This window comes from Seriola dumerili, unplaced genomic scaffold (assembly GCF_002260705.1).
Source record: "Seriola dumerili isolate Sdu_G_001 unplaced genomic scaffold, Sdu_1.0 BDQW01000044.1, whole genome shotgun sequence".
NCBI lineage: Eukaryota > Metazoa > Chordata > Actinopteri > Carangiformes > Carangidae > Seriola > Seriola dumerili.
Window position 1 is genome coordinate 4,938,420 of NW_019174299.1, and position 24,702 is coordinate 4,963,121.

A 24,702-nucleotide genomic window follows, 5' to 3' on the forward strand; every position below is an offset into this window, starting at 1 on the left:
ATTCTTCAGGTGATGAAGGTTTTGCATCAACACATTCGAATGAGAAATTTCCATAGAATAAATGTTATCTTGTGTCAGCTTGACTTACTGATCTGTGTCTGAAGAAATAAGGCATGATAAGTGGATATATGTTGATAAGTTACCCACTCATCAATAAGCCTTATAGCCAAGACTTTGTTATTGTAGTTTATATAGCTCACACTCGGTGGGTGGGTGGGGTGGGGGTTCCCTCTGTCACCCTAACAGGTTAATCCGGTGATGATCTGAAGGACAGCAACATTTTTACCACAATCCTGCAGCACAACAGAAGACGTGGCACAAACAACAGTCTGAGAAAAATGACATTTTATTGAATCTGCAGAATCATAAGTACAATTTGAAGTGCTGTAACAGGGCAACAGGAGATGATATCAGGTCCTTAATTCGGAGTATGTATTCAGTATGAGTTTTGAATACACGTATATGTCAATATGCATATGGTATCTTTATTTTTTTATTTAAAAAATAACAAAATTATATCAAAAACAAAACAGTTTAAGATGGAATGCACAAAACTGGTCTGAATGCTAAACCTGCGATTGTGTATTACATGATTTCACACTGCAAAGTCTACAGTATATAACCAGTATCATAGAAGCAGGGGGATGATTCATCAGAAGCGCAGGAGCCTACGATGAAGGCTGAAGGAAAGAGGGATCGCAGCAGACGGGTGGACAGGATACTAGACAGAAACTGAATGGAAACAGGGTTATGATATGACGTTCAGTAGATGAGTGATGACAGAGCAGAGGAGCGGTATTTGGCGCAAAGAGGTTAACTCCTGACTAATATCCAGGTCAGACAAACAACTTGCCCTGCCTCACAGCCTGGGAGATTAAGAGCATCAGATCGCTTGCCCTGTGTTGCCCCCGGCCCCGCACACTTACATCACCACATGCTCAAATTTGACTTTGCCTTAACAAATCCATCCTGAGCTACACTGAACACAACACTGGCTGTCTTTGGCCACTTTTTCATTTCACTCAGAACACCTACTGCCAACACCAACGACCTCAAGACAACAACAAAAAAAAAAAAAAAAGTTTGGATTGGATGCAGGCCGCAGAGCAGCGGAGGCTACCAGTGCGAATAGCTTTGTTATTAAATTAAATTTGGGCAAACATCATCTCAAGCCAGGAACAACAATCATTTCACTTCAAGCAAAACCACCAACTCTTCAGTTTACCCAAGTGAAACACACAACCTTGAGCTCTAAAACAGCTTTCTGATCTAGCATCTGCTTTGCAAATAAACTTATCCTGTTGTCAAGTAGAGAGGTTAATGCAAAATACAGGCATACATACTGAACAGTGTGTTCATTCATTTTGTTTGGCAACCTGTTAACCAGTCTGAGGTGCTTTTTTTCTTCTGATTCAGTTATGTTCATCAGCACTGTCACAATTCATCACATTCGAAAGTTGCTAAATTTTTTATGAATGTTCAACACCAACTGACAACTTGCACCACATTGGATTTTCTCCATGAGTCGACTTTTAAAACCACATGACTTCCCCTCAGCCACATTCACAAAAAATATGAACTGCTTTTTTTTTCTATTATTTTTTTTTTAATCTGCAGGCAAGCCACTTCCCAGAGCACCATGACCTGTAAAAACATTTTCCCTAACTTACCTTTATGATACATATACAATTGTACAATGTCATCTAGCTACATAGTGAGAGCCTGGTTTCTTTTAATAAAGCTGAAATATTTTCGGCCCCTCCCACCCCACCTAAAAACACACCGCCCTGATCGCTCATGCCTGTGACTGTCACAGTGCATCATGGGAGAATGAAACAGCAAGAAAAGGGGGAAGAGGTGTGTGTATGGTCAGGGGCAAATGGTATTATTTACACCACAGAGATGGTCAGATATCATATTTAAAGTCTGATAAGGTCCTCACAGAAATACAATATCTAGAGTGGAGGAATGATGCAGCATTTCTGTGTAACAGCCAGCAACTTAAATGCTTCATTTTGTGTTTATGAACCAAACTTCCTTACATTTAGTGACCACCAAAAAACCAAATGCTGGTACATTTTGGCTGATTCGCTGGTCAGATATCAAAAATAGTTTCAATTGCGAGATTGGACCAAAAACACTTGCCTTTCTTGATGTTTTAATGACCAGAGCTTTCTTAGAAGCTCCAGAATGATAAACAGCATTAATAGAGATACATTGGTCAGAAACAGGCCTGACTGGCGAGCATTGGGCTCATTTCTCAAACCTGCTGCCAGCACTGTTCTGACCCAGGTGGATTAATCCCACGACTGATCTAATACTGCGGCTGCACTGGTCCACATAAACTCTTCTGTCTTGATTCATATATTGAGTTGCTGGTTTATTTATTTAACACACTAACATTTTTTTTTTTTTTTTTTGAAAATAAGCTTCTTACAACAACAAGAAAAGGCAAAGGAAGAACAGCATGAGAAAAACATCAACAACATTTACCACAGCCAAGTTGTCTCACATCAAATGAAATTAAAAGACTCACAAGAACAGTGGAATAAATTGAAAATAAAAAAATATAGAGTTGTGCTTGGCCTTTTCTTTTGTAAATGTGTTCTCTTTATGATGGTGGTTTTGTAGCAAAAAGGGAACGGACTTAACCTGTTCCCATCTCCTTTCCTCGAACCTTCATCACCGTAACTTTGTGATTCTTCTTGAGGACTGAAGGCATTCAGGCTGCGAAAAAAACAAAAAAACAAAAACAAAAACAAACAAAAAAAAACAACAGGAATAGAGGTGTATGGACTGTACATCCACACCTACTGAGGTGATGTATTCAGTGTGGCTGCAAGAGATGGACTGATAACGTCCCCCTAACTTGTCCCTGATCCCTCCTGTATCTGACACGCCCGAGAAAGGCAACAACAGGGGGTGCTCTACAGTTAGGCTGCGATTTCCAGTTTCACAATGATACCCACAATGCAGTGCTGAAACACGAGGGTGCCTACTTGAGCACACAATGGCGAGATGTGCGTCCATCTATAAATATATTAAAAACCTCTCTGTTAAGACTGATAACTGGCTGATTGGTGCAACAGCAACAGGGTTAGAGGTTAAAGGAATGTGCACAAGTCAAAAATATTCAAGCTTAGTTCTGATAGACTGAGATTCTACACTGTGTTTCCAGTCTGGCCATGATCACACTGCAAAATTAAAGCGAAAACAACACAAATGAGCCTATGACAATGTCACACCCACCCACACTTCTAACTTACTTCCTCCACAGAATAATGTCTGCAGCTGTGGTGACTGACTTGTGGGGGGGGAAAGGGGCTTTGTACATTTTTTCCTTCTTTGTTTTTGCATGATGTTGTGTCAGGATTGTTAAGTGCTGGAGCTAGGATGGAGCTGTGTGAACACGGCATGACCCCTGACGTAGTGCGATGAACTGTGAGTTTATCTTTTAAGACTTTCAATTTCCACTTGTGACAGCACGAGAGTGGAGCCAGGATTGGGGGGGAAAAAGATCAAGAGGATGATGATGAACATCCAAACAGAGACAGACATCAGCACAGACAGACGGACAGAGAGGCAAGCAGGCAGACAGACAGAAAGAAGAAGGACAGACAGACAGATAGATAGAGGGTGTCTGTGGTTGGCAAGCTGAACAGTGAGAGCAGAGTAAGGATGGCAGGGGGCAGCGGCGGCGGCGGCGGTGGTGGTGGTGGTGGGGGGGGGGTTAAGGTCTCACAGGACAGATTAGGGAACAAGAGTAAAATCAAGAGAAAGCGGCGTTAAGATGAGATGGCACTGGGCTTTTCCTTTCCTTCTTTCCCTCCCTTTCTCTACCTCCTCCTCCTTTTTTCCTCTCCCTCTTTTATTCCTTCCCTCTCACTCAGATGGCCTCCACGTAGTTGGCAGGCAGCATGCCCTGCTGGCCGGTGCGCTCCACACGGCCGTACATCCAGCCCTCGTCGATCTGCTGCACATCTACGATCACATCTCCGTCCATGAAGGACACCTCGTCCTCGTCGGCGGCAGAGTAGTCATACACTGCCCTGTACCGCTTCTGTGGACACACAGTGAACACGAAGGAGGTCAGTCAGTTCCTGCAAACAGCTGCCATAGTTACAGTCTGAGAGAAAGGAGCTGCAGCAGAAATCATCGATATAAGAACGTGTTATTTTTGATAAAAAAGAATTCTTTACACACATATATCACTAAACTACAGCAATAAAATGTGTCTGAAAGGTTCACATGCTGCTTAAGTCTTAATGTTATTGTTACAATTCGTGCAATTATCACTGACAACACATGGTCCCTGCCAAGTAATCAATACACTATCACATAACATGCATTTCTTTCTGGATTAATGGATTCGTAGTTTTGTCTATAAAATTGTAAAACAAATGCCTTATATGATTTCCTAAAACCTAAGCTGACGTCTTAAATATCTTCTTTTGTCCAACCAACCGTCCAAAAGCCCCAAATCTTCAGTTTTCTGTCATAAAAGTCTGGGAAAACCAGCAAATATTTACATTTCAGAAGCTAAAGCCAGGGAACTTTTGGCATTCTCACTTTAAAAACACTTAAACAATTGATCAATAATCCAAATACTTGCCAACTGATTTATTTTTTGAGCAAATAACAACAACAACAACAACAGCTTCCAACATGTTTCAAGTTGTACTTCCTGTCCAACTGCAGCAAAAGTGCAAATGCAGGACCTACCCCAGCACTGGGAGGCGGGCCGCCGGCCGCCTGGCGCACTGGTTCAGGAGCAGGTTCATAGTTGTAGTTCTGAGAGCCTGCAGAGGACTGGTAAGCTGCTGTTAAAACAAAAGGAAAACAGGAAGGCAAATGAATGAGCTGGGAACATATTTTCTAATGCTGCACTGTCTCAGAGATCAGTCTCACCAGGACTCAGCAGCAAGCTATAAATCTGTAAACTCGGTTCTATTGTTTTGGAGAGAAGAGTTAAGCTTTGAATGCATACACTTAACGCCAGATGTATTTACTCCAGTCTGCGTGTCTGCGCTGAATCTCAGAGGGACAGGAATTCACAAACATGTCAAGCCAAGACGTGCAACCAATGGCTCTCGATTCCCTATTGCACAACCTAGTGAACAATGCCTTTCTGTGTGCAAGTGTAAGTCAGGCATGTAAAATTCAACCGCAGGTACAGCGGTCATTTGCTTTGATCAACGTTTCGACACAATGTTCCTGATGTTGTTCATATTCATCACTTCAAAGTTGCTCAGTCTGAGCTCAAGCAAACAATGTTTTGAGCAACAAGTAATGATTAAAACTATTTGATTGTTTAAGCTCAGATGATGCAATATCTTAATTACTTTCATGATTGTGAAACACAGCGATCTATCTATTTATAGCTGAGTGAGTTGAATGCAGAGGAGGAGGGCCGAACAAGTCAGGACCAAGATCCCCGAGTGGTGTGACGAGGAAACACCCGACCTGTGGAGCTCATACAGCCTGTGGCAGGGATGGAGCCGAGCTTAAAGAAAAATGTACATGCAGCACTTAAGTGTACTTTTCTCATACAACCAAAATGTCTACTGTAAGGCACTGAAGGGTTTAAGTTCACCGAAATCACCTTTTATTAGTGCTACCAAGCCAAATAGATAGTTCTGGTGTTATTTATATGTTTTGTGGGATTTGAGTGAACTGGAATTCATGTTTCTGATTTGAAAATTTGCTTCCCATAAACCTGGTTCCCCCTCCTGTGGACATTTTTTCCTTGTGCTTTTACTACAACTACTGCTGCTGCTGCTGCTTCTGTCAAGTGCCCAGTATGAATGTGTGTTTGTAAAAAGAATTACCTGGGCTGGGGCTGCTTGGCTGATGTGGGGCCTCTCCTCCCATCTTCCTCTTCTCAAACTCCTCATGGTACTTTATCTGCGAGAGACAAACAAAAACAGCGTGAGGTCACAGATCATAAATAGGCCATAAAAGATGGAGAGTACAAGCACCTTCTGCAGGGTTTACCAAGTTAAACTTTTTAAGACCTTTTAATTTAACACTGGTTTTACAGTGAGACCAGTCAAGCTATGAAAGATATCACTGAAAACCAGTGGGGATGATACAGCCTTCAATTATTTATTATTGCTTGAATGTATTGACATTGACATCATATTTCTGTCACTACCTCCAGGCTATATGTAACAATAATTCCTCAAAAACATCATTAACAATCATGGATCGGAATAAGGAGCAGACAATGGACAGATAAATGGGTAGAAGGATATATAACATCAGAGGTCTGGAACAATGGTACCAGAGACAGTTTTGGCTACAATCACATACAAAACCATTTTATAACTAACATTACTGCCAACAGCACCCTAGAAAAATATTTGAGACTTTTGTAAATTAAATTCAAGATGTTTTAAACTGACAACATTTTTCTTTTTCAGACTTTTCAAGACCTGCATATACCCTGGAAAGGGCTTCAAATCCACAGGTGCAGTTTTCTTTCCAGTAAACTGTCACAGTGTGTAGTTAATTTTCTATCCACCAGGGGTCTCCCACTTGCTCTCCAGCAGCCCTGCATTTGTGGTGATAGGTGGGGCGCACTACGTGCAGCAAAGCCTCGGGAAGCAGCTTGACGCTGAGAGGAAATGACATCTCAGTGGCCGGATGTAGTGTGAGCTCAGAGTTGCATAGCAACCTACGCTGACACATCGGGACGACCAGGTGAAGTGAAAAAAAAAAAAGGGAATGAACTCGAGTCTTCGAGAGGAAATATTGAGGCGAGGAGGGGGAGGGAAATCATATGACTAAGCAACTCAAAGTGTAACTTAAATCATTTATATTGCTAGTGTCTCAAGTGTGAGTGAACATTTTGGTAGGAGCTTGTTGAATCTATAAATCATTAACTGAGGTGTAATGAAAGAAAAACCAGAAGTACATGAGTTCATGATATCGCTACACCCTCTCCAGCTGGAGCGACAAAGGCAGCATTCAGTGCTACAACATGAAACAGGGCCACACTGATGAAACTGAAACTGAGTGACTGCTCTATGACTACACTAAATAACCCGTCCCCCTTATTGCCGGGCTGATAACAGACTGACTCACAGTGCCTCAGTCAAGATTTACAACCCTGATTCTGTCCCCAGCTCAAAGACCACACTGTGCCAGCGACGTGAGCGAGGAGTGTGTTCACAGACTGGATGGGATGACGGGACGGGGTGTTGGTGCGAGGACAGTGAAGCGTGTGACTGAGAGAACACTCCAGCTGTTCTCAAGTGCAATATGCTGAGTGAGAGTGTGTGAAGGAGATTATTTTGGTTTGTTTAGAAGGAGCAGATCGAACAGAGAGAGAGAGAGAGAGAGAGTGTGTGTGTGTGTGTGTGTGTGTGTGTGTGTGTGTGTGTGTGTGTATACAGGAAGTGTCCTGCCTGCTGCTGAACTAACCCCTCTGCTACTTCTTTTTTTGCTGCTTGACAAGCGGAAGGTGATGGGAAATGGAAGAGAGTGGACCAAGAGTCATTACAGAGCAAAAACCAAATCTAGACGAGTAGAGGTTCACGTTGCTGATGTTCATGGGGTTGCTGGGTAAAAGTGGGTTGTTTCTAAGTGTCCAGGGAAGAGAAGAAAAAGGGAGAAAAATGTAGCATTCATCTGGAGCGGTTCCCTTATGATTGGCTGTGAAAGATGCTCTGATGGCGAGCAGATGTGATGTTTATCAGTATGACTAAAAAACACTTCACGATGCGCCCCAATCCATTCCCGGCTTAACGCACTTGATATCTTGATGTGGCTAGTCTGTGTGTGCACCCATAAACACATGGAATATATGTCTGTGTCTTTTTCTCTGTCTTGCAAATTTCCTTGATCTCAGTCACGCAAGATCTTTCATCACATGAAAGCAGTAATTACCCATCACCCTCCACACTAATTATGCCATTAGCGAGCCCGGCACAGAGCTGTAACAACGCATGTTTCGTGTTTGAGAGCTCGAGTGTTTCACATAGAAATAAAAAGGCATTTACAAGTGATTTAAGCAGTCTGGGGACACAAGGTAAACACTGCGTGCGTTTCTGCATCGCTCCTTTGTATTTACAGAGAAATGGCAAATCAATAAGAGGAGCTGAGGGAGAGAGGAGGGGAGAGTGGAGGAGAATAGTCCATGTGGAAAGTGATTTGAGAAGAATTGCATTACTATAAATGAGGAGTGGTTTGAGGAGAAGGAGCCTGACATTTACTGATGTGGGAGGATGAAAGATACTTAAAAAACAAAACAAAAAAACAACATGCACAGTATGATAAAACTTCCTGAGATTGGTGCAGCCAATGTCAGGGAGTGAAATAACTTTCCTACAGCTCTCCCATAGGTGGTTTCTGACGGTAAATTTTATAAGTCGTTATAACAGTGCCAATGTCGGTATTCTGCAAACTTTTTAACTCTGTACCAGATAAGCATGACCTGCCTAAAAGTTAGCTTGAAGCTGTGATATCAGCAATTCTCAAGGAATGAAAGGACCCTTGTCAGTGGACCTCATATAGACCAATTATCCTCCTCAGAACAAATCCTCACTTCAGTAGTGCCGGGAAGAGATAATAGTCATATGAACTCATCAATTCATACCAGATTGGCTACACACAAGGGTGTCAGGGCGGCAAACAGCACTAGAAGAGCTCTAAATGTTTAGTGATTTAGAGCTCTTCTGTTACCGTGTAGAGGAATAAACGGACAGGTGGAGTGAGCGAGGGCCGGTCCTTTGGGTGACTGTGCTGCTGACACTTACATTGCTGATTTGATCCTGCGTTTTCTTAATTCTCTGCAGCTCCGGCGTGTCTGCGACCACGCTGAAACCTTTTCCTTTATTCTTCTCAAAATCCTCCCTGTAGAGAACCTGCAGAACAAACACGACCAGGTTAGAAACAAAGTGTGACTTAATACATGTCACATTTTGACTTGAAATGCATTAAAACAGCCAGATGGAACAGTTTCAATGTGTCTGTGAATCCAACAAATGCAGCGCAAATGGTTATTTATAGGGAACACCGGCCTAGATTCTTTCAACGTACAGATACAGATGTGCTTGCTTGACATGGATATACAATTATTTACTTTTCTTAGAACTTAAGATTTTAATGTTTTCTTAATCTATAGTATCTGTGGCATCAATGTCCACGTTATACTGAACATAGTTTGGCTAATGGATCAGTCCTGAGCTTTAATGAGCTGTGCTTTGGCTTAATAAAGTACTTTTATAGCAGGGGGAAAATGGTTTTACTGTTCACTTTATTGCAGCTTCGACACTGTTAGAGAATTAACAAGAAAATCCTGAAATGACTCCTCGAGTGAAAGGAAGAGTCAAGATTGCCATAAAATTTTACCTTATATTTTAATGGAATTTAAAAGGCTACAAGAATTATTCTATTACCATGTCATTGTATTGGATCAGTCATGTTCCTCACTATAAAGCAGAGATTTGATGGTGATACAACATACTCAGTGGTAACATTAATAGCCAATACCAAAATTGATCTGAACATAACATTGAAAACAATCTTGATATTTAGATTCATTTTATCAAATAATTGTGACCGAGATACATCGCTGAGACATTTTACAGTTGAAAAATCTAACTGTCAGCGCTCTTAACCTAAAATCAAACTGATGCTGTTCAATGTGAGGAAAGGGAACTCAAATGAAACCATGGTATCCTTCATATTCTTCTAGTTGTTAGTGTTTCTAATGTAGATATTTGTTTATAGGAGCTAACCTATCATAGTGGTCCAATTAAACTGACTTTAGGATTCAAGATGACACCGTTTCTAAACTACCTCAATACATTTTGGAACTGGTATTTCGGTACATCTCCGCCTGGCCGATTCATCAGTTGAGCTCTGGTGTCATTAGTAGAGACTGTCAGTGTGAGTTACGTGGATGTGTCGTAATATTTATGCAAGCCTGGTATTTCCCCATTCTCTGAAAAACACAGCGAACCCACTCAGCAAACCAGAACGTTTCAAGTTGTGGGGCTGAAATAATCTCGTGTTTTCTTGTGCATGAACCATGACTTAAGTAAGCATTATGAGTGTGTGTGTGTTCTGTGCGAAAGCAAAGAGCTTGGCCACACATATACTGCTTAGTCTTTTGTGGTGACGCTTACTTCCTGTTTGCTGGGGAGTGGAGGCCTCACATACAGGACGTGGCAGCAACCATATATGGACAGAATGAGAGGTAGCGTATGACAAATAGAGAGTGTGCGGGTTTGTGTGTTTCCAGCCCTCCCACCCTATCCTGACCCTAAGGGCAGAAGAGGAAATGTCCAGCCCATGCAGCGTCAGATGAGTATCAGAAACTACAATGCATGGAGCCACCCCACCCTCACTGCTGGACAGTGGCTAATTCTGAGTCCTCCAACCCACAACCGCATACACCACTCTAAAAACCTGAAAGAGAAAGTCAGGTACGTTTTATTTTTACACTTAACAAGCAGCCACACATTCTGGCTCTTGTCCATCGGATCTCTTCGGCACACGCTATGACATTTCAACTATGACAAATCACTTAATTCCACCTCCCCACACCAAATCCTCACTCCTGCCTCCACGGTGACTGCACAAATTGCCTGCACTCCTCCAAGAAAAGGAGCCGGAGCCCGCTTGCACAGCCCATTACCAGGAAACAAAGCTCCGTGCCTCCATCCTCTCCCACAAGGTCCACACAATGTCTTACACTGCTAAACAGAGTGCTGACCAATCCTCCTCTCATCTCCCGACGCCTTGTGATGACATGACATGGTTGTGACTCATAGATGATGTGTGAGTGCGCGCGTGTGTGTTGTGGTGCGATATCTGCTGTCACCCCTGGCGTGACGTCCACTGAGAGATTTGAGTGAAAACTATAGATGATCCTCATTCCATGGGAAATTATACACAGCGCTCAAGCCTGCGCACAAAGATAAGTCATGAAGAAGATTAATGCGGCCTCGACCCATCTTTGTCCTTCATTCTCGCTCTGCTCCCATCAGTCAATACATCATCCTCCCCCTATTTTTATTTCTCAGACTGTCTCCTTTGTCTTTTTGGGTCTATGCAACAGCTTCTTCTCCTCCAATCATGCCTCTGCTTTCTTTCCCCACCCACACTCCCGTCCTCTCTCTGCTTCTTTTTCATTCATTCATATTTTACTGCCTCAACAGCAACAGACGCTGTCATCCCATAGAGCTGGAGCTCTTCCCCATTATAATCTTTCTCTTTGCTTCTATTTGCATTCCTCTAGCTTTCCTTCCTCTGGGGATTTCACTTTTATCTCTTCCTTTTTCACCCTGCACTCCTCCCTCTCTCTGTGTTGGTGCCTTCCTGTCTCTTCCTTTTTTTCCCCCTCGCTAATGTCCGCCTCATTGCTCTCCCTCTCCTCCTCCCAAATTCGCTCTCTCCAGTTTCTTTATTTCTCCCTCTCTCCGTCTTGTTTCTTTCTGTCTTGTAATGAGGTGTGACAAACCTCTACCCTGCTACCATAGCAATAGGGTTCCCGTAGCAACACAGCAGCAGCGGTAGTGAGAGGTTAGATGGCCACAGTGCTCAACAAACAACTTCAACTTCCTTACAAAGTGCACAGCACAACAATAACACATCACCACAATGCAAGAGGCTCATATTATCCTAACATATCTACATTAACTGCACCTTTGTGTAAGTTATGCGCATGGTCAAGTTTTTATTTTTCATAGGATTTATTGGAATTTATTTGAGATTTAAAAAACAGTCAAATTGGTAAAAAAGAATATAATTATAATAAAAAATACCATTTGCAGTTTAAATATTCTGTAGTTTCACAGAAGTTCTTCAAAAATGACATTTTTCTTAAGGGAGTCTGGTCGACTTGGAGCACAATCAGCAGCTTTTTGGCTCTTTAACCACTTCCATACTTTCTGTAACTAAAAAAATATTTTGAGCAATCTTTGTCGATGCACCATTTCATTCATTTTTTAAACAAAACTGCCAAACATACAGTGGTTCCAGCTTCTCTAATGTAAAGATTTGATGCTTTGTTTGTCATATATGACAACAGAGTTATTATGTTGAGGTTTTGCACTAAAGGTCGAATAAAACAAGCATCATATCCTTGAGCTGTGGCACATTATAAAAGGCCTTTTTCACTATTTTCTGACATTTCACAGGCAGGAAAATAATCAGCAGATTAACCTAATAACATCTTTTGTGTATTATGAGCTCATTCTTATGCGACTGTTTATGTTAAACCATTAGAATAATCACTGTCTCTTGGTGTATGGTTGAGTGATGGTGGGGGGCTGTTAGGTTTCACTATCCATGTAGAAAAACACCATCTGTCTCTCAATCCCTCAGTTATCTTCCTCCCCACATGACCACTACCCCCACCCCATTACTCCACAAAACCCCTTCTCACATACACACACCCCAGACTCGCATGTAGCGTTTGAAACTGACACTCGGATAAGACGGCTGATGTGCCTTCTTTGTAAAGCCCGGCCTACTCTCTGGACGACACTCTCTCCACAAGCTTTTTCCCCTCATGGATCCTTCCCTATTCCCCTTCCTGAGTTGTTGTGATTAATGACACTGAAAACTGGCATTTTCGTGTAATTTTGTATCAATATGTGTTGTGTAGCTTTCAGGGGATTTTTTTTCTGTGGTTATTTTGGTGGTCACACTGGTAAGATAAGTTCCTAGACTACTAAGGAACATAACTCAGACATCATGGCCTGAATAAGTGAAGTGAAACCTCAGTCTTCAAGGGTGATGACAGTCTGCCACTAGTTTGCCACCATATATAATAACATCTTATACTAGCTCGATCTTTGATTTGCCAATCCTCCTTTAACTACAGGCAGCCACAGTGGACATTGTTAAAAGTCTGTTGCTGAGTATAAATCTCTGTCTCTCCATCAGAGCTGTCTTTATTAAGGCAATAACACATGACCCAGTTCAGATGGATATTTTGGTCTGATGAGGTTTTTTTTGTCTCAGAATATATTTGGGTCTTTGTTATTTTAGCTTCTGCAGGAACAGGTTTAGTGGTGTTTTCTTGGGTTAGAAATCAGATCTAGATGGGTGACTCTTTGGAGAAAAGCAGATTTGAATCAGATGTTAATGGCCAAGGAGAAAAAAAAAAAAAAAAAAAAAAACAGCAAACAAAGATGCAGAGAAAATAGTAGTACATCCGTTGTGGGCCACTAGGCATTGGCTCCATTAGCACTGCATTATGAGCCAACATGGTATGGTATAACAAGCACAAAATTTATGGGGCTATAATCAAGTTTGCAAGCATCATAAAAAGGCATACAAATAACAGCCATACACATTAACACTGGTGGAAGCAGTCAGGTGAATCAAGAAGGTCGCTCCTGAAAGTAAGCGTACCGGTTAAACGAGGATTGTTGCACCATATTCAGATCATTTTTCAGTCATAGCATTCTGGAGTATGGTGAATATCAACAAACAAACACCAGCCAAAACATAAGCAGCCAATTTGATGGGACACAAGCTTCTGTCGCCATGTTACACTCTCTGGACAGATCTACTTACTCCTGGTGAAAACACCTATGTCTAACACTGAGTCCAAATGGACAAGGACCTACTTTTTGTTTGTTTGGTTTAAGTTAATGTGGTTTCCACAAACACAGTCAAGCTTAGCTACTATAGAAAACCATTTTTCCAGACTAGCCTTGTTCTTAATAGACAGAATTACAATACTCAACTGAAAGGCTTACTTAAAATATATATTACATTCAGTGTTAATGACATTAACTGCTCTACTTTCTTATGTAACTAGTATTGTGTTTCAACTAGTGATAAAAGGAAATGGAAGGTGTTGTGAAACAGACTTAAGCAAGGTCCTACTTGATAGTTTCAAACTGCATTGCTTTCTAATATCATCTAGAGGTAACTAGTATTCTAGTGCATCTCTATTGGATCTATTGGATTGGGACACTGAAACAAGTGAACTGACAGTCTTGTATTAGAACCGCTCATCTCTCTCTTTTTCTTGGCAATAGCTTTTTGTCCCTGCAACATTTGATTTATTATAATATTCCGTGGCCGTGGACCTCCCAGCCCTCTCCTCAAGTCTCTTACTTGTCCATTGTGAATCAATTTCATGCTTGACTTGTCAGGTGCGTCTTAAAGCCGTGGGCATGCAGTTATCTTGAATGCTCAAACCAGCTCTGAATTAGACTGATTGTGTTATCTGAAAGTTGGCTTTGTGAAAGAACTTACTCCCTGATCAATTTTAAGGGTTAACTCAAGTCAGGCTTTTTAAATTAAGCACATCTTTATATTGGCTCTTTTGTGGAGTAATGCCAAGCTGTGAACAAACTGTGTGTATCTCAGAGTCAGAGTTTGGTTTATTGATGAATACCATGGGTAGCTACTGGCACGAAGAGTTACCTGGCTCTGCATCTTGCTCTGCTGTTTGAGGCGGAGATTCTCTGGAGTGTCAGCCACACAGGTGAAGTTTGTCTTGGGGTAGTGTCTGTAAAGTCACACAAAAACAGCAAAGAAAGTCAGTACACAGTAAACACTCACACACACGCGCACACACACACACACACACACACACAAACACACACAGGCAGATGCCAGCTTTTACTCAGACTCCCACTGTGACGCTCAAGCCTAGACTCTAAGAGAAAAAACAGCATAACTCAAGCAGTGTGCAGTCTGTGGCCCCACAGTGGGGGCATTTGTTATTCAAGGTGGTCCTGAGGTTGAGTTAGGAGCCCCTGTAGACAAAAAGCATGTCAGTATAACACACAATGCTCTGTCAGTGGGAGCCAATGTAGTCTGAAGAAGAGGAAGTGCAGGCAGGGGCTGTGTGGAGGGGATGAGAGCCTCAAGGTTGCAGAGTTTTGGAGGAGAGCCATAGCAGGTGTGGAAAAATCTTTCCAAGCTTACAAAGCACAGGCACACCACACACACATGCACGCACCCAGCATACACACCGTGCACGCACACACACACACACACAGGCATGGTCCTATGGGGAATAACAGGAAGAGGAACAGCATGCAACAGACACAGCAACAGGGTCAAAGAGACAGTGGGCGAGTGTGAATGATGTCATGGGCAGCCCCCTTCAGCAGAGCATGAAGGCGAGTCTCTTTTCTGAATGGATTCTGGGAATTTTCTTGACAGCGGCAGACCCCATAACCACCCGACCTCCTACTGCTCAGGAGAAAATGCTCTGCCTGAAACAAATGTAACAAACAGAATCATACACAAGTAAGCACAAACACGCATCTTGGTATCACGCAGACATGCACACATGCAGCACACCGAGCAGCATTCCAATAGCCATTCATCACACGCCTACTTATTGATCGCCTAAAGTGCCGTCAATGGTTTATGCGTGCAAAGCATAAGTCAGAGTTTTTATACGATGGAGGCTTCTGTGTACAAGTAGCTTTGAGGTCCACAAATAATGGTGCCTTGCAGTTCACTGTGGTCCTGAAGGCAGCGAAAACACATGGCTCGAATCCAGCAGGAGAGGAAGAGCCCTCGCAGCTTATCTAACAGCTCATATGGACTGCAGTTCCCAGCCTGCCTCAGGGCGCTGGGTGACCTCAAAAATTTTCAACCACTATCCGTGCCTCTGGGTAACCCATTTAGGCAATATGTTTACCGTTTCCTTGACAACATGGCAAACAAACGGAATTAGCATTCGTCCTCGTGTTATTATGGGATGTAAAAAAAATTAACAAAGGATTGTGGTTGACGTATTTATGTACAGGTCTGTTAAAAAGATAAATGAGCCACTTTAAAGAAATCCCAGCGGTAATTTGAAAGAGTGGGATGTAGTTAGATCTGAACAGGAGCAGAAGTTGACTGAAGCTGGCTTGATACACAACAAACCCCAGCACTCAATCCCTGCTAGCATCCATCCAAACACATGCAGGTCTTGTGCACGCTCACTCTAGGCTTTTACAGCTGCTAGTGCTCATTTTCCTAAAACAAAAGCTCTCTGCAACATTCAGATGTAGTGGTTAACAGAGTTACCAGGCGAGCCCGAGCGGGTGGTGAACAAGATAATCAAACAATGCAAATGAAGCTACTCTTTCACTGTGTGAGATATCTCATCGCAGATGTAAAAGATGTTTTCCTATATAAACACATCACTCCCTCTTTTGCTTTTTATATACAAAAGCCCCCTGCTACTTCTGAACACCAACCTCCATAATTATCTGAGTGATGAGTAGTAGTAGTGGGGCTGAAACAAGGCTACGTAACAAAGTCTACATACAGTATGAGACTGTAAATGCATATCTTCTTTTTTTAGAGTCTGGGCACGGCGATGTCAAAATATTCTATATCTCCATTGATCAATAATGTCTCAACCTGACAGAAATATTATTGAGGACCCATCCTTCATAGCAGTGAGGCTAATTAATGCTTGGCTGGACTCATACACAACTGCACAAGTATGAGTGATGTGCTGATCAGTTTTTTTAAAGAATATATATAATGTTAGTTGCATAACTGTATGGGCGTGATCTCAATATGAGTAATATTAATAATAATAATATCAAAGTGGGTTCAAATTACACAGTCCGACTGTGCCATAAAAACTGCCATAAAGTTTGGACTTTGAGCCATTTTACCAGGAGTGTATCTCTTTCTTTTTCTTGGGAAATGTCCCTCGATCAAAGCTAGGAAACTAGTATTATATGCTCATTTTTCTCTGGAGCTGGGTGTGTCTGGTCTGTGGTGAAACGCACTTCCTTTAACAGAGCGTCACTCTGCCTGAAAACCCCTGCTTGTCTGAGGCAGAGGGTGTGTGGCTTGAACACATACCCTCTGCTTCAGCATCTGTGTTACCAGTGTTCTTGTCATCTTCAATGTGTCTTTAGGAACTGTCCTTGGACTTAAGGGTCACTAAATTGCTATGCAAACACACAGCAGGGTTGCAGATATGAGCTCAGTGACTCAGTGGGATCTTGTAATGTGTGTCTGTGTGTGTAACCATGCTTGTGTTTTCCTGCCTGTTTGAGGGTATGAGTGAGTCACAAGAAGGCTCATCTGTCAGGTTGTATAACAAGGTAATAAGTTGCAGACGGGAGTGGGTGACACATGCACAAACTCAGTTAGCCCTGTGAACGCTAAAAAAAAGGGAGCGATCAAAATGGAGGGGAGGCTTGGTGGGGTGCAGGAGTGAGGGGGCCACGCATGTGTAATCTCACTTCAACAACACACAACACACACACACACACACACACACACACACACACACACACACACACACACACACACACACACACACACACACACACACACACACACACACACACACACAGAAACTGCCTACTGTGCAGGAGGAGAGGCCTGTTTGCATTGTGGGACCAGGAGATGTTGTGGCTGGCTTGACCCTGTAAGACCTGGAAAGGTTGTAATGCATCATTCAGGTTAAACATTTCCATCTGCATGTACATATCATCCAACTCAACAAGTTCAATGAATGAGGTGTCATCACAACACACACATCACAGCAAAGGAGCAGTAGTTGGTCGAGGCAGCGTTGAAGAAGGGCCGCTAGCAGAAAGACTAGGCCCGTAGACTAGACGTTACATCAAGAGGAAGTGGTGGCCAATGTGAGCAATAACGTATAATCAAGACATTTGTGACATGTTTTAATAACACCACACTGATGTCCAAATTAATATCACACTATCAGTCATTAAGGCAGTGCCCCACCAAAGGCTCCCACAGCCTCCAGGGGAAATTAAGAATTTTTCTGTCTACTTATCTGCCCTCCTAAATCTCCCACAATTCCCTCCTTTGACTATAGCATCTAATCGGGGACGGAATTCTCAAGGAAGAGGTGGGTGGGAATACAGTGAAAACAAACAACTCCTATATCAATTACTAAGGACAAATATAGAGGAGTAATGATAAAGTAGTTATCCCACAGAATAATAACAGAGAACGTAGCCTGCATTCCTTTCCTGAAGCGGGGAGGCTCTTCCCCTGATGATGTTTACTCAAACAAGGCTTGTTTTAAACAAACGGAAAGAGGCATAATAAACAGGCTCTGAAGGGCCTTGCTCCTGCTGGCGCGGCCAGCGGAGGGAACGTCGGAAGCAGGAACTGGAAAAGAAGGAGCCACTTTACTCTGTGGAAACAAAGGTGATAGCAGGATGACACCTGCTGTAGGTGATTAACACCTCGATGTCCATTAGCTCATTGTTGATAATAATAATAACAGTTAATAATAAATAAACAATAATATATATATATATATATATATATATATATATAGATAAATCTTATAATTCAGTTTTCACTTATCATGGTTAATTAGACCTCTGCTCGGGCTGAGGTTCAGCAGGGCTATGGCGAGGATTTGCTGTGGCAGCAAACCTCACACCCTTAAATGAAATCATAAAGGTGTGGCAGGTGCACAAAACCAACAGGATAGCCAGGGATATGTCAATTAAAGAGAGACAAAATAACTGAAAATGCCTTTGTGGGTGTTGGGTGTACCACAGGTATGGGGCTTTAGCTGCTAAAATCTATGGCCAATAGTGCTTCTACTAAGCAAATTCCATCCCTGTGCACTGACAAACCAATAAAGCACCAATTGCTTTTTTTCTACTGAACATGTCACAGGAAAAGTACAGGTGTAAGTAATACAATTAATGCTCTTTGGTTAGGGTCCTGGTGTTGTGCATGCTGTGCTGGTTCAGTGGCTTTTTATTAGACGCACACGCTCACCTGTGAGTTGCTTGTCAGATCGACACATTTGTTTAACCTGGAAATTATTTAAATGACTATATGGGGTTTTGCCTATCAGATCTACCAAGTAAAAAATGTTTTATTTTGTTTCGTTCCCTCAGGTTAAAACTAAACCTTTCATTGGGCTGAAAATGTTCAAACTTGAGAGAGAAATGTGCAGTTATCCTGTGAGGTGTGACTCCATTTCATGAAAATATAGAGCTAGGAAATAGATGAGTGAGTGAGTCGAGGAAAATTAAGGAAGCTACTGGAGTTCCTGTAAACATCTGAAATCAGTTGCACCCTGTTCAGTGTGTAGTGTTAGCTAGCTGCGTACACCTGTGCTTTACATGTTTATTGCCTGTTTATGGCTAATAAACACAGTGAGCAGGAAAATTTGGATGAATTTGCCTTGTGTCCAGTCTGAATGTGTCTTTAGCCCCCACCAGAAGAAAAGCAATAAATGTAAGAGTGTAAAATGTTCCTTAGTTTTACCTCATGTACTAGAGGGAGACAAAAAAAATCAAGTGACATGTTATTTTACTCCAGGCACAAATGACTTGTCCCTGGTATTAAACATAACAGAAGCCAAACGCTGCAGAAAACAGCTGACCACAGGTTTGCCCACTAGCCAAGGCTTTCCACTAGGGTTGAATATAACAATGCTAGCATGACGTTTCTCGATTTATTTCCTTGGCATAAAATGGTATTTAAGAAAAATGCAAAGGGAGCTTGTCAGAACATGAAGCAACACCTCCTCTCTGCATTCCCCTCTCAGAACATGCACTCGCTCTCACAAACACACAGAGAGGAGGAGAAAATCATTACAAGTAATGGGAGAGGGGGATTCCATGGATTCCTGATGAGCCCTTTAGTGTGCGAGTATGTGCTGAAGCGTGAGTGGACATGCTAGTTTTCAGAGTGTCCGCCTGTGTCACTGTAGAGGAACTTTAGGAATTTCCTTTGTTGATACCCCCCTCCCCTTCTTCCCCACCGAGGAGGAGGAGGAGGGATGGAGGCACTTTCCCACACCACATATAGACCTTTTCTCTGAGGGGGGAGCTGGAATAGTCACAGATAAACAGCAGAGGAGGGAAAGAGGGGCCATGGTTGGGTTGCAACATGCACGCACACACACACACATACACATACACACACACATTTAGAGAGTCCTATTTCAGTTTGTGGACAGATTAAACACTGCTGTCAGTGTCTTAGGGTTTAGTGTAAAAACACGACACTGCCATACACAGAATGATGAGTTATGGACAACTTACGCATTGCAGTATGGTCTCTTCTCAAAGCCTTTGTAATTCTTCATGTTTAGAGTCATTTTGCAGACCTCGCAGCTGAAGCATCCTTTATGCCAGTACTGTCAGAAACAAAAAAGACGGAGAGGACACACAAAACATTAATGATGGGAAGATGTGAGACATTTGTTTCACCTTATTTCCCCAGCAGGAGAACCTACCAAACACAGACACACAATGACACCCATACACCAACAAGCACAGGAAAGCTAATTGAAGCAGTGAAGCCAGGACTAATTTCTATTCCCTTGAGGTTTCACAGGGACAGGAGCTGGGTGCAGACAGAAAGAACGGTGACTGTTAGGAGTGAAGCAATGTGGAGGCACAGTAGTTTGTGTACGATTGCACTGAGCACTTACAAAGAAACTTCCCCTTTCGCTAGTAAACTGAATGGTTACTATTTCGTAGTGAGTACCAAGTAGTTGGTGTGAAAAGTAAAGAAGGGCTGTGAAGTTTGTGACTGACAAGCATACGCCTGCACTTTTGCTGTTGAATCTGTTCATGTCACTCTTGACACCTTCAATATTAGAGCTTGGAAATGAGCTTGGATGCTGTTTCAAGTTTTTGTGTTCTACATAGACATCAACAGAGGATGTCTTAAGTTGCAGAGGCTGTGCTTCATTTGAAAGCCACCTTTTGACTCCCTTCCTGTTAGTGTGTTCATCTTTGCATGTTTCTGTAGCTCCTCTATCCATCTTCAGAAGAGGCTGTGCTTCTATCTCCCTCACTGCCCTCTCTCCCTTCCTCCCACCCACCCACCCGCCCTCTCGCCTCTTTTCCTTTTCTCTCCTGGCACTGGGCTGATCTGCGGCCTGAGGGTTCAAAGAGGGATGGACGGAGGGGAGGATTGGAGAAAACTGGAAGGAGGGAGGAAACATGAAAGGAAGGAGCTAGAGCGAGCAAGAGGAAGGGCGCAAGAAGGGGAGGGGTGGGCAAGAGGGAGAAAAAAGCCAGTGTGAAGCAATGATCTGGCTGCTCCTGCTATCATCAAGGGAAGGGAGGGAGGAGTGCAAAGACACGGAGAGAGAGAAACGCAAGAATGGGAGGGAAAGAAAGAGGGAGTCCTTATTAACATGGCCTCAGGGCGCTCTGCCATCCCTCTCATTCTTTCACCCACTCTTTATCACTTTCTACACCAATTGCCCACACACAAAACACTAATCTTCCAAACAAACAGCACAGAAAAGATGATTCAAAACAGAGGGTAAAACTGCAGAAACACATCAATATACAACATCACTTTCTCAATGTGTCTCTCATAAACACACGCGTGATGCAAATTTGATTCCACACGTCTTCTCAGGATAAGAAGCTGCACGATACCGACAGAAAGACCCATCATTTCCCTGTGTGCAGTGACACAGTTTGATAATGTAGCGTGTGTTACAGCAATGATTCAAAGGTGGCTATAAATCACCAGGATGTTGAGGTTGGTGAAAGCAGCAGATGGACAGTAGACACAATCATGGCAAACACACATCCTTTCTTCCATTACTGAAGGATCTAAAATATGGCTTCAGGCTGGTTTTAACAACAGTATAGTCTGTTCTGTCTGGATGTAATGGACCACGCAGGGTGGTCCAAGCACTGACAACAGGCTAGTGTACGTGTGTGTCTGCATTTGTAGCTGTGCACCAGCAATATTGTACCTAAGGTATACAAAAGAGGAGGCTCACAGTGAACGGCGAGTCTGGGCTCTGTTCAGCGGAGCTGTGATACAGAGCCAAACACTGGGCCAAGCCTTCGAACGCAAACTCCTTATCCCACTACAGCCCGATCAAGGCCTGAGGGAGCTGCAGATGGACACATCGTGTTACTCTTTCCATTGTTCGCCATTGTATTGGCTAGTACTGCAATAGCAAATCTCTTTACAAACAACAGCATACTGCAGGCAGATTCCATTTCCTGTAGCTTCAGCTGATTTGCAGCTGTGGTGGTTGCCATCTATGCATGCATACCGTCTGGTTCAAGTACTTGTAGTGCAGCAGCCCAGTATGATATTCTCCACAGCTGCTGACTTCCCATTTCTCCACATCTGTACTAATGGTCAAACTGAGATAACCTATCTCAACGCAATCCTAATAGACGTACAAATGCAAATGCTTTTGGGAGAAAGGTGAGCCTATCAGCTGAGCATGGACTTTGATACTTCTGTTGTTTCCCAGAATAAATATTGACCTTGGGTCTGTTCCAGAGAACAAGCCTGCTAAAGTCGGCTGCTCCTGAGTCTCGCCCAACCTGCTAACCCACATTCCACCAGGACAACCCTCGTCACCCTCCCACCTTCACATGGATAACATGACCCTCTCAGGTGAACAGAGACCCTGCTCTAACTGCCTCTACCATGAACAAATAACAGACATCTCTAAGGATCTCAGGTCTCATTTGTATGGAGGCAGGGATGTACGTGTCCACATTTGCACTATACTGTGAATATCAAAACTTAAATACATTCCTCACACCTTAACAATGACAACCTTGGTAACTTTATTCGGTTTACATTTAGCCACTGGAGGCATACGCTTTAGCTGTATGGCTGAACATACATTTTAATTTTTTTCAGCTCAGCAGTTTCCCCACAGTTAAAATCAAATGTGCACAGGGAGTTGCAATATAATCACAAATGGTCACTCGAGACACATTGTCATGCCAGGCATGAACTGCCACCCATCTCATCTGAACCTAGACAGAATCTGAATATACAGCATCTGGTAGGAGCACATTAGGTCTGGGATTGATATTAGCTCTAGGATGAGACAAATACATGCCAAAGGGAGAGGAAGGGACAAACAGAGATGTGGGAGCGAGAAACATCCCAAATGTATGCTCGAGAGGCCATCCAGCAGTTAGCCTTGTCCAGCTCCAGGAAAACCTGGCTCTCGGGTGCCGAGGCAGGATCTGGCAGTCAGCTGGAAAATGAGGACACTGCAGAGTCGAAGCCCTAGAAATAAAACACCCATAGAAAAAAACAGTACTGTCTCCCTGCATCAACGTGGCTCAAGGGCACATGTGTATGCGTGTCTACATGTGTGTGTGTGAGTGTAACTGTGTGTGTGTACATGTGTGTATAATTGTATGTAGGTTATATGTCTGCATGTGCAAGGCATGGGATGCAGGGTCCAATCAAGAACAGAAATGCCCAGTCAGACTCACAGCTCCCTCTCTGTGAGAACCAGATACAAGTTGGCCTGGACAAAAAACCCTGCAGCTATATGGGAGGTCAACATAACTTCAGACACCATATATGCACACACAGAGGGATGGTTAGTGAGAGCCTGACCAGAAGCGTGCTCTCACATACTAACTACAGACTGATAGGAGACAATTAAGTTCCCTGCTTAAGGCATTAAAATGCTGCAAGCCTGTTGTGTCAACCACTTCCTGTGACAGAATTAGTGTCTAATCTAAACAGGGTAAATTACTCACTTCATGTGGTCCTCTAACCAGAGCGACACATTTACTAAACCACCGTTGTCATTTGATGTTTTATAGATGGAAAATAGAACTCCAACTAAGAATTTCATTATCAATTACTACTACTACTACTATTATTAATAAATTAGTTGTTTGGATGATAAAATGGTGAAAATTGTACCGTATATTTTATCGCAAAGCCCAAGCCAATGTCTTAAAAATGTCGTTTTGTCCGTCCAACAGTCTAAAACCCAAAGACAGTGAGTTTACTATCACAGAAGATTAAGGAGACTGGCAAATATACTTAAAACGACTGATCGATTTTCATAATAGTTGCTGATTCATTTCCTGTTGATCGACTAACTGACTAATCGTTGTAGTTCTAGTTGGTAGATACCCAAACCATGTTTCCAATTGACTTGCAGAGCAGAAACATTTACAAATTCTAGGCTGGTGTTATGTTATGTACTGATTAATTAAGAATTTATCACAATATCATGTCATATTTAGATAAAAATAATAGTATCTAGACAATCTATAAGCCGTGTTAAATGGATTTGCACACTCCAGTCCTCTTGGTAATCACCACATTAAGCATCAGAGGAATTTAGTGCCTTATAACACTGAAGGACATCCCTCAGGACCCTGATGAAATGTCTCATAACTCTTGGTCAATTCGGTGGCAATTAACTTCAGTCTAAACCGCTTTGTTTTATGCTTTTAGAGGCTGATTGTGCCCACAGTTTGAAAGATGCTATACCAATTAATTGTGGTTAAATATAAGAAATACACCACCGCACACGCACACGCACGCACGCACGTACGCACGCACGCACACACACACACACACACAGGGTTCGCTACAGCAGCTTATTTATGTGTAAGTGTGATTGCGAAAGATCATTCTTGCTTAAGATGGTACATGCCTATAGACAAAGTGCCCACATCTGTCTGGTGCAAATAGAGGAAATGCTAACTCATTAAAGCAAGCATCAAAGCATGGTTCATTATTGGCCAACCTGATGCCATTAGTTTTTACCTAAGCCAGGGGCTTTGTTGCTGGCAAGCAGGCAGACAGTGATTTGAAGAGACATACTATGAGGATGAGTAGAGTATGCACTTTGCACACTTTCCAGACCACTCCAGACTGTGATGTGCACTCAGTAACATGTAAGCAAAGAGATGTTCAAAAACATAGTAAAGGTGATGTGTCAAAACGCTTCTGCTTTGTCATAAATCATTTGTATAAATTCACTTTACA

At 42.6% G+C, this 24,702-nt stretch overlaps 1 protein-coding gene across 2 annotated transcripts in view; it reads right to left on the bottom strand.

The window, feature by feature from the left end:
• Positions 1-327: 327 nt before the first annotated feature.
• The window catches only part of lasp1 (LIM and SH3 protein 1), a 30,876-nt gene continuing 6,501 nt past the window's right edge, over positions 328-24,702 (bottom strand). The window contains exons 2-7 of one of the 2 annotated variants that reach the window (XM_022739525.1): positions 19,995-20,089; positions 14,398-14,482; positions 8,760-8,867; positions 5,829-5,904; positions 4,723-4,817; positions 328-4,060 (exon numbers count right to left, since the gene is read on the bottom strand). In XM_022739525.1, the coding sequence (XP_022595246.1) occupies positions 3,887-4,060; positions 4,723-4,817; positions 5,829-5,904; positions 8,760-8,867; positions 14,398-14,482; positions 19,995-20,089 (633 nt within the window). In that variant the 3' untranslated portion in view covers positions 328-3,886. Of the gene's footprint in view, positions 4,061-4,722; positions 4,821-5,828; positions 5,905-8,759; positions 8,868-14,397; positions 14,483-19,994; positions 20,090-24,702 lie in introns of both variants that reach the window. The other variant, XM_022739524.1, reaches the window with a different exon arrangement.